Source organism: Scylla paramamosain, chromosome 24, assembly GCF_035594125.1.
Source record: "Scylla paramamosain isolate STU-SP2022 chromosome 24, ASM3559412v1, whole genome shotgun sequence".
NCBI lineage: Eukaryota > Metazoa > Arthropoda > Malacostraca > Decapoda > Portunidae > Scylla > Scylla paramamosain.
The window spans coordinates 714,431-725,000 of record NC_087174.1 but is presented as its reverse complement, the minus strand read 5'-3'; the positions used below and the strand labels follow the sequence as shown (position 1 = coordinate 725,000).

Genomic DNA, 10,570 nt, shown 5'->3' with positions numbered 1-10,570 from the left:
AACCCTCACAGCCTCGGCAATGCTGCTGCGGGTTGCTTCCTCTTAGTGGTAATATCTTGGCAACTCATATCAGCCGTTAAGATATAAAATAATTACACTATATTATGTCACATTATACAACATCGTATTTCTCTTTTATGGTACGCACTAGCTTACCTACAGTTATATATTATTTCCTGAGAGAATTTGTTGACATATTTTACGCTCTTATAACGGATGTGTTCCGCACGAGGGGTCAGAGATCCAGCCCTCGGGTGACTGACTAACAGCTCAGCGGCATCACGGCAGCTCGCAGATCACACACGATGCGGTGATCAGTGTTATGCATGGATATGGATATGAAGTATACGTGAGGAGTCAGCATATGGTATACTAAGACTAGACGCAGAGGCGGGGTCTGAGCAAGGCAGGACGAGGCTGACTGACTAGCGCGGGGTGAGGCCTTTCCCAGAGGGGCCGCCGGACACGCCCTCGCAAATAACTAAACCAGATTATTTCCTCACGGCTAATGTCATGCTCTTGCCACCTGCTGAGCCCTCTCCAGAGGCCACCCAGAGCCAGCTGCATCTACTACTGCATCCAGAGAGTGTGTGAGGCCGACGTGGCTGGCATGGTCTGTTGTGATTATCGTTCATTCTGCGTCGTCGTGAATGGCAAGGTGGCCCTGTTACAATCTAGGGCGATAAGAGCGTATAGGTTTCTCTATTGCAGATGTATCTAGTTTAGCACTGTTCATGTTTGGCATGTAGGCGGCCCTGTCGTAATCTGGGGCAACAACACTTGATATTTCTACTTCACATGTTACACTAGTTTAGCACTGATAATTCTTTGGCATGTAGGTAACCCTCTCGTAATTAAGGGCCGTGGGAGTTCAAGTTTTTCATGTCCACACGTCGCGTTCACTCAGTATAAATAAATAAAAAGATCCTCAGACAAGAGTTGTTGATGTTCACGGAGAACCTTGGTGCGCGCCCTCCTGCCAGGGTCACCGCCCGCGCGCCTCAGGATTCATGACGCGGCGCAGTTTCTCGATGTTCTCCAGTAGCAGCGAGTTGTGAGGGTCCCGGGTGAGGGCAGACTGGTAGTGTTTCCATGCCAGCTGGTAGCGACCCTGGGGAAGGGAAAGGGACAGTGATGGAGGTCAGTCATTCGCACCAGCACGTGTTTTTTTTCAGCATCGAATGAAAATGATAGTTGAAAAACGTGGAAGAAAAAATGGGTAAAAATGTTTGGTATTGCCTGTGCTTAAAGGGAAAAGTCAGGGATGAAGTCGGGGCTAGTAGGTCAAGTTCACTGCACTCGGCAAAGAGCAGGCTAATGAGTATGTTATAGTTACGTACTACAGTTTACGTCCATGAGTATTACTGTACATTGGGCATTGTTAACACAGGAGACAAAGAATATGGTAATTGTACGGCATCATTGTTCACCGCTGCTCACCTGCGTGTGGTAGATGGCGCCCAGGTTGAGGTGAGCCCGGGAGAGAGCTGGCTCCATCCTCACCGCCAACTGATAGCTCTGAGGGGGCAGAGAGAATTTTTTTACTTCTTGCACGCTCATGCACACACACACACACACACACACACACACACACACACACACACACACACACACACACACACACACACACACACACACACACACACACACACACACACACACACACACACACACACACACACACACACACACACCGTGACAGCATCCTCCAGGAAGGTGAGGGTGTGCAGCAGGTCGGCGTGGTGGGCGTGCAGCAGGGCACACAGGTCCCGTGGCTCCCTGCATGCCTTAGCTGCCGCCGTCGCCGCCTCCAGAGCCTCGCCGGAGCGGTTAGTGGAGGAGTAGAGGAGCGAGAGGTGGTAGAGTGCCTCCTGGTGGAGCGGCGCCTCCCTCAGCACCCCCTCCAGGAGGCTCTCGCTCTCCCCGTAGTGCCGCTGCTGGAGTCGAACCTGCGCCTGCAACACACGTGCACACACAGAAAAGTTGTTTAGTGGTCATTTTTAAAGTGTATATACATTCATGTTTATTTGCTTTTATCATGAAAATGTTGATCAGTGAAGGATGACGCTAACTAGCACGAGGAAGGCGCTGCTTCGTAAAGACAGAGTACTAGTAATCTCCTTAATAAGTAATGGTGTCCTTTTTTATAATTATATTGTTCTAGATACTCTTATATTATTATTAAATTTGATCGTCTCCTGTTACTCGTATATTTTTTTCGCCAGCAGATTAGGCACCAAAGTGTGCAGATGTTAACCCAGCGGATGAATTTCCAGCCGGCAAGTCCTTACCATGTGGACACGCGCAGTGAGGTGCGTGGGGTGGTGTTGTGTGATGCGGCTGAGCACCGAGTCTGCCTCTCCCAGCTTCCCCATTAGAATGCAGAGGCGAGCAAGGGCCATGGCCGTGTCAGGGTCCCAGTGCCGCGCCAGTGCCCTGTGAAGGCTACAGACAAACGGATCACGTGATGCATTCTATCCTTCAGAGTGAGCTGACATGTGTTTAAATGTTGCTTGTGCCTTATTTTGTATTTTTAGAGTAAAAAGATTACGAGGCACACGTGACATGAAATATGAAACTGAGTGAGGATGCTGACAAACAAGCACGTTCACTTCCAGGAATAAAATAACGGAGGGAAAAAGACAGACAGGTAATTCATAACTATCACCATCACTTGTGCACCAGTGTGTTGACAAGGGTGGGGAGGCTCACCGTGTGTACAGGTGGTGGGCGTCGGCGTGGTGATCGTGGGCGGTGACAAGTGCAGCGTAACTGGTGAGGGCGTGGGTGTGGGCGGGATCCAAGCTGAGTGCCGCCTCGAAGTGCCGAGCTGCTGCTTCTGTTCGACCTGAGGGAGTGAGCGGGGCCGGGAGTAGGTATTAGCTGTGTCATGGCCCTGGTGCCGCCGTTTTGGGTTATGGTGGGGTTGTGTTGGAGGGAGCAAGGGTAGATGTCCAATAGGTAACAGTCTTGGATGGATCTTAGCAGGTTTGTGGTCTTACATCGATGTCAGTGAGGTTATATGCTTTTAGTAATGGATGTCACTGGTCCTGTATAGTTGAGTGTTAGTGATGTTATGAAGGCTGTGGTCTTGAAAGTGTGCCCGTGACAAGCGAATGCGGGTGAGTGGAAGCAGCAGACGCAGTAGGAGGGGTGTAACGTGCGGGGACACTTATTGTAGTCACCTGCACGGGGTCTCACGGGACGGGTCTTAATGTTATGGTTCCCGTGGGGAGGCATAGGATGGGGTCTACTTATTTACATTCTGCCTTTTTACGAGAAGTCCCATGCCACAACTTCCACGGTGACAAGTTTTTCACAAGCGTAAGTTCTCCTGTGCAGTAACTTGAGAGCAGACATACGTGTAGGTGTTACATAAACCGTAGAAGCAACCTGAGTTTAATACACGAGGGAGACGAGGTTGGGGAGTTGGCAGCAGAACATTTCGAAATTAACTCGTGTTTAGAATCTTAAAAAGCAACGCGCGTGTGTGGGTGGACGGTCATATTTTCAAATGAGACGTTCAGACAACTATCAACGCCCCCGCTTCTTCAGTTCGACTATCATGGAGAGAGAGAGAGAGAGAGAGAGAGAGAGAGAGAGAGAGAGAGAGAGAGAGAGAGAGAGAGAGAGAGAGAGAGAGAGAGAGAATTAGGAATTGAAACTTGCCGACTACCTAGATTGGAGCAGCTCATCACAATCACGTTAACAGGGGCACCTACGACACGTTTCGTACTCACTACATTGAAATCTACTCGCTCTTCGTCTCTAAACATTCACTGCAGAGCCATTGAGAAGTTAATCGTGTCACTGCCTCACTGATGGAGGGCAGAAAGATGCAGGAAACTAAGAGGAGAGTGATTTCACCTCCACAAGGAAAAGGAAAAGAGAAGCGCTGACTGACAGGAATAGATGTGCCTTTAAAGGGATAACGTAGTGCACTGCTTCAGAATACAGCGAGTCCTTTCTTTGAAATCACCTGAATCACGATTTTTGTTTCTTATCCTTATTTGTGTTTCTTGTAATGATACGTCTTGCTTTGCGGGGTTTTGCAGTTTTGCGTGGCGGGATACGAGCGAGCTCTAGTTTGTAAAGAATAAGGCGTGCGTGAGCAGCACGAGTTTGTGCGAGGGAGAAGGAAAAGGACTCTGCGTGCGTGGCTGGGAGGGAGAGCAAGGTGAGTGCTGATGAAATAAAGGGAAGGGGCAAGACTAACTAACCCAGCTTGTGCAGGAAGGCGGCGTAGTCTGCTAGCACGGCGGGGTTGGAGGGTTGTGCCGCTGTTAGTCTAAGGAAGACGTCCTCGGCCTCTTTGTGACGACCTTCCTGTAGGAGAAGGTCAGCGAGGAGGCGGCCCGTGTCCCCGCTCTCCTCATCCTCGGGGACAAAGTGGGACTCCAGCAGAGAGACCGCTGGGTTAACGCGCCCCTGTTGCCTGAGAGGGGGAGAATTAGTAAGGAGGGAAGAAGGAAAAAGGATAAGCGAGGGAAGGGAGGAAGAGAGGGAGACCAAGAGCTGAAAAATATATATAAAAAACAAATTTTGAAACCGAAAAGTAAATATTGGGTGGAAAAAGTTAGAGCGTGTGAATATAGTGGAAAATTCCTAATGTCTGCTCAACAAAAATCAAAATTAGTAAATTAAGTTTGCAAGGGCACTTCCGCCTCTCAGCCGGGCGCCGTCGCATTGGTCTATAGCCTCGTAGAGAGAGAGAGAGAGAGAGAGAGAGAGAGAGAGAGAGAGAGAGAGAGAGAGAGAGAGAGGGGGGGGAGAGAGAGACTCACCTCCAGAGGGCAGCCAGATTGCGTCCCGCGTGCTGGTGTCCTGGGTGAGTCTGCAGTGCTACCGTGAAATGCCACTCTGCCTCGTCCTCCCACTGGGTGCCTTCTGGGTGTCGCTGGAGGAGCAGTGTCCCCAGGTTGTTGTGGGCACTGGGGTACACCCACCAGAGCCTGTCCCAACCGAGGAAAAGTGGAATTGATTCTCTCTCTCTCTCTCTCTCTCTCTCTCTCTCTCTCTCTCTCTCTCTCTCTCTCTCTCTCTCTCTCTCTCTCTCTCTCTCTCTCTCTCTCTCTCTCTCTCTCTCTCTCTCTCCACTCGCTCTGCTACTCCGGTAACACAATCACTGGGACGATCAACACCTTTCTTTCCCTGGCAACGAAGGTAATCACAGAAAGTGAGACTCCCCGGTCTTCGTCCGGATTAAAGGGGCAACGGTGGAGAATAGAGAGAAACCTCCAGCCCTTGATCACAAAATGAATTTAGAACTCGCCTTTCCTTAATTAGAAACGCTGCCTTCTGCTAATGAGTGACCGCAGGTTTTACCCTCCAGAGGACCAGCTTCGCTCCAAGAAATTACTGGAGGTGATTTTGTCCCCTTCTTCTTTTTTCCCCTGCCCGCCCCCTCAACTTTGGGGGAAAAGGCATTTCGTTGGTGGCACTACGAAAGGACCGCTCCGAGTTTTCTTAATGGTGATGGAAGGTTGAGGGAGACTTTGATTTCTGTTGTGGGGGGAGGCAGGGAGGAGGGAGGGAGAGGGGAGGCAGGGACGAGGAAAGAGCTGGAGTAGGAGAAAAGAAAGAAAACTTCGTAGTTTGTAAGTTGAAGAAGTGATGTAAGAGAGAGAGAGAGAGAGAGAGAGAGAGAGAGAGAGAGAGAGAGAGAGAGAGAGAGAGAGAGACGTATCTTGGCACTTCACCTGATGGCCTCCCTGTAGTGGACTATGGCCATCTCGGGGCGGTGTTGGTCCCTCAGCAGGTTGGCGTAGTTGTAGTGCATCTTGGCATTGTGAGGCAGCGTCCGGAGCCCCGACCTGGGTGAAGAGGGGAGGTAGTCACGTGGTACTGGGGCGGATGGCACTCAGGTCATAAAAGCCTCAGGTCAGATGATCCTTAAGACAGATCGACATGAGTGTAAGTAGGCCTCAGGACGTTTGGTACTCGAGACACTTGGCACCCAAACCACTTGGTCCTCAAAATGTCTCTAGACTCAGACGTCTGGACTAGAGGCATCGTGAAAGTAGTATGTGGACCCACAAACACTAATATAATGTTAAACAAACCATCCATCTACTTACTCAACCACATCCACCCATCCACTCAACCACCCTCAATCCATTTACCAACTCATCCATCCAACCACTGACTTCCATCCAGATGAAAGTGGTGAACACTGAACGGGGCTGTAACCTTCAATTCATTTAAGCCTTATTTAAGGTATTTTTGGAGTTATTTATCTATTTTCGTGGTTAATTCTGGCTTTCCTTCATTTTTCAGACTGGAAACACCCCGAAGTTTGGCCAAATATTGATGTACAGACAATTAGGAAGGCAGGGAAAATGTTCGTCTCTGCGCTTCTATTTACGTAACGTAATTCATTTTGAAAATCGCGAGAAGAAAGAAGACGCCCAGACTGGAATGCACTATATATTTTGATTTGTCATAAACTTTAACTAATATCGTGAATATAAAAATCTTTACAGGTTTAGTGATAATAACAAAAAGTCCAGAAAACGATCTGTAACTTTTACGAACGGGGCCACAAAAAACTTATAATATCGAGAAAGAAAACACAGCCGTAGCAGTAAACACAGTAGCAGTAGTAATGGTAGTTATGCAATCTTAGCTATGAAACATTGGGAGGAAAAAATGGTGTATTTTTTTTATTATAAACTGCGCGCCTGTCATAAATACACTCGGCCGCTAAGACTGGGTCGACCGTGTCTTAGCGCAGCTAATGACAGACACTCCCACTGGGAAGGTGGTAGGTAGATATACGTGGGTGGATATGGTTGAGTGGATGGCTGGGTTGGCAAACGTTATATTGGTGTGTGTGGATCCACATGTTACCTTCACGAAGCCTGTAGTCCAAACGTCTGAGTCTAGAGGCATTTTGCGTACCAAATGTCTCGACCATCAAACATACTGAGGCCTATTTGCACTGAGGCCGATCAGTCTTAAGGATCATCATGTGACCTGAGTACCATCCGCCCCAGTACCAAGTAACTGTAAACCGGTTGAAGAGTGGAGGGGGAGGCTTAGTTGGCCCGGTGAGACAGGGACAGTGGCAGCAGAGAGAGAGAGAGAGAGAGAGAGAGAGAGAGAGAGAGAGAGATTAGAGATTTACGAGAAAGGGTAGGAAGAAAAGTCACAAACACTCACGTAAAAAGTTCTTCTCGGGAGCGCCAGTCGAGGTTTCTGCGTAATGTTCGGAAGGAAAAGGCGAGGAGGAGGGCGAGGAGGAGATGGGTGGCGGCCCGTCCTCTTCCCAGCTTGCCGCTCACTCGGGACACACCCACGCCTACCCTCGCCGCCCCGATTCCCACAAGAGTGCACCAACCGAGGCTGTGGGTGGCGAAACAGATGGTGAAGTTAGTTGTGGTGTTTGTAGGAGTTACATAGTGTCTGGTTTGAGGTTGTGGTGTGTGTGATGAGGCTGTGGTTTGTGTGGTGAGGTTGTGTAGTGTATGGTGCATTTGTGGTGTGTTGAGTGAAATATTTAGGTTATAGTGTGTAGTGAGGTTGTGGTGTGTGTTTGTGTGTGTATGTGTGTGTGTGTGTGTGTGTGTGTGTGTGTATGTGTAATGAGTGTATAGTGTGTATAGTGCGGTGTATAGTGTGTTATGCGATGTGTGTTGAGCTTATGGTGAGTGTGTGGTGAGGTTGTGCTGTGTGTTGCGAGTTTGTGGTGAGTTTGTGGTGTGAAGCGTTATAAATTCATAAGTGGTGAGGCTGTGGCGTTTGGTGAGGTTTGAGTTTGTGTTGAGGTTATGATATGGTGAGACTGTAGTGTGTGTGTGTGTGTGTGTGTGTGTGTGGTGAGATTGTGGTTTAAATATAAAAGATGTGTTGTGTGCAGTGAGGTTCTGATGTGCATTTTGAAGTTGTGGTGTGTGTCGTGAGATTGTGATGTGTTTTGACAAGAGGTCTGTGTCAATACTGAGATGAGGCGTGAACATGTAAGCGTATCACAAAATACACTTAAGGGGGAAGGAGGAAACTAGTTGATTTTAATGGCTATCGTTTGGAAATGGTCGAATTAAAGAACTGAACCAAAGAACCAGCTTTTTGATTGCATGTTAGAGACAGATGTGGTTTAGTATTTTTGTTAGTGTTCCAATGGCCAATAACACAAAGAAAAACGTCATGCATGAAGGGAGACGGAAAAAAGTGTGTGTGTGTGTGTGTGTGTGTGTGTGTGTGTGTGTGTGTGTGTGCTGTAACGTAATGCGATTCAACAGTTGGGTAAATGAATGCTTTAAATGCAACAAATTATCGAAGCAACTAGATTGTAATCACACAATTGTGGATGCAAATTTATACAAATATGAACATATATTTAATGCAAAAATAAATGAACAGAGATTCAGGTGCGTGTGAATCGTGTCGCTGTGGCTGAGGAAATGCGCAGGTTTGTGAGCGATGAGTGTTCAGCAGTATAGACTTCTTTATTCCTCACGAGGCGAGATTGAAGCTGTTAAATTTACATTCTTTAGAGAGACGTAGGTTAAGAGGGGACCTGATAGAAGTCTTTAAGTGATATAAGGGTTACGACAAGAGGGATGTAAGCAAAATTCTTAGGATCAGCTTCCAGGATAAAACAAGAAATAATGGGTTCAAGCTTGAAAAATTTAGGTTCAAGAAAGAGATAGGAAGAAATTGGTTCTCAAATAGAGTGGTAGATGAGTGAAACGGACTCAGTAATCATGTTGTTAGTGCTAGGACATTAGGGAGCTTTAAAAGAAGATTAGACGGGTTTATGGATGGGGATGATAGGTGGAAATAGGTAGGTATATTTCATACAGGGACTGCCACGTGTAAGCCTGGTCGCTTCTTGCAGCTTCCCTTCTTTCTTATGTTTTTATGTAGACTAAATTGCGTGAGAAAAGAAAATGTTTGAAAAAAAAAAAAATTGTGTTTGTAAAAAGAAAGAGACACGGATTCTGCAAAACAAAGGCAAAATCCCACACGAAAAGGGACAATATTTTTTGTTAAAAGATGTAACAATAGAAATGTGAAAAAAGAAAACTTGTCTTGGCTTAGATAGATGTGTAGATAGATGGATAGATAGATAGATAGGTAGATAGATAGATAGATAGATTGTTAGTTAGAGAAATTAATAGACAGATAAACGCAAGTAAATGATTAAGTGGACAGGTCAGTAGATAGATAAAAAAAAAAAGTCAAATATAATTATGCAAATATATAAATGGACAAACAAACAGATACATCATAGTAAACAGTTATATGTACGCTATCACAAGCTAATTTATGTATAAAAAAAAAAAATGGAGCATCAGACCTTTCTTCGCCACACATGTCAGAACACGTCACTTTTCATCAGAGTGTGGGCTGTGGTATGAGTGCACACCTCGCGCCACGTACCTTGGGATGTAGAGGACGCGCTCAGCCACCATGAAGCCGACGGGGAATAGCAGGTTGGACGCCGGGAGGAATGGAATAACCAGCACCAGGAGAGCCCACAGCGATGCCCGGCCCTCCTGACTCTGCTGCGGGGGAACCAGAACCAGGCAGTCAGAAAACCAGGAAAAACCTTGCCACCGTGACTGAGGAAAACCGATTTATGAACATGGCATGCCTCGTGTCCCGAGAAATGTGGACTTGCTCAATGACTTTCCTCTTCCTCTTTCCCTCCCTCCCTGCTGATGACTTTTCCTCTCTCCCTTCCTGATTTTTGTTTCCTCTGTCCCCGTCCGAGTTTCTGGTTTTCCTCGTATTTTTATCTTTCTTTCTTTCTGTGTGTCCACCTACGCGCGCGACCTGAACGAGTGGCGTACTAAACCATGTATTCACAAACCCACACACTCCTTCCGCCCACTGTATGGTTCCACTTTCCCGCGCCTTAAGACAGTCAATTAGCCAGTGAGTCAGACCGCCTTACCCTCGATCTGAAGGAGGAGAAGAGGAGGAGGACGAGGGCGCCGTACAGTGCACAAGAGGCGGCGTTTCTTGGGTCGGATAGTGAAGTCACAAGAGGAATGGATCCCAGCTGCCAGTCATAGGAGAGCTGCACAGGGCACAGCAGGAGCCACGTGTTGTGCGCCGGTAAATAGGTCTTCGTCAGGAACCTTGGCAGGGGAGAGAAGGCGAAGACTTTATTAGTCACTTGAGTCACCAGGATCTTGAGATGCGGAACCTAATTATTCGTCCGTGGGGGAAAAGTTCCTTACGTCGCCTACACCGCTTAATCTCACTAGAGAAAGAGACTTTTCGTTTCAAATTCCAAGTGAAATGACTAATGCATGAGACGGGAGAGCCCAGTGGAACATGTGCCTCAATGGTTTAGCCTCGACTTGCGAGCTGGAGAGCAGGCTGCCTCAGGATCCCACATGTTAATCCCCCCAGCGAACACACACACACACACACACACACACACACACACACACACACACACACACACACACACACACACACACACACACACACACACTCTCCAGTGACCTCAGTGTGCACAGTAGAATAGAGCCATATTGGAAGTCTAGCGTTAGAGTTTAAGTGCTGATAAGAAAGATGATTCATAATGAGCTATTTTAGTTTCCATTTTAAGTAA

At 47.4% G+C, this 10,570-nt stretch overlaps 1 protein-coding gene across 4 annotated transcripts in view; it reads right to left on the bottom strand.

Annotated features, from left to right (window-relative positions):
• The window catches only part of LOC135112549 (protein O-mannosyl-transferase TMTC1-like), a 36,655-nt gene that overhangs the window by 349 nt on the left and 25,736 nt on the right, over positions 1-10,570 (bottom strand). For 3 of the 4 annotated variants that reach the window (XM_064026998.1, XM_064026999.1, XM_064027000.1), the window contains 11 exons: positions 9,902-10,088; positions 9,385-9,509; positions 7,162-7,344; positions 5,700-5,813; positions 4,785-4,952; positions 4,221-4,435; positions 2,713-2,848; positions 2,292-2,445; positions 1,695-1,955; positions 1,441-1,518; positions 1-1,111 (listed from right to left, as the gene is read on the bottom strand). The exon at positions 1-1,111 is cut by the window's left edge and continues 349 nt beyond it. In XM_064026998.1, the coding sequence (XP_063883068.1) occupies positions 986-1,111; positions 1,441-1,518; positions 1,695-1,955; positions 2,292-2,445; positions 2,713-2,848; positions 4,221-4,435; positions 4,785-4,952; positions 5,700-5,813; positions 7,162-7,344; positions 9,385-9,509; positions 9,902-10,088 (1,747 nt within the window). In that variant the 3' untranslated portion in view covers positions 1-985. The remainder of the gene's footprint in view (positions 1,112-1,440; positions 1,519-1,694; positions 1,956-2,291; positions 2,446-2,712; positions 2,849-4,220; positions 4,436-4,784; positions 4,953-5,699; positions 5,814-7,161; positions 7,345-9,384; positions 9,510-9,901; positions 10,089-10,570) is intronic. The other variant, XM_064027001.1, reaches the window with a different exon arrangement.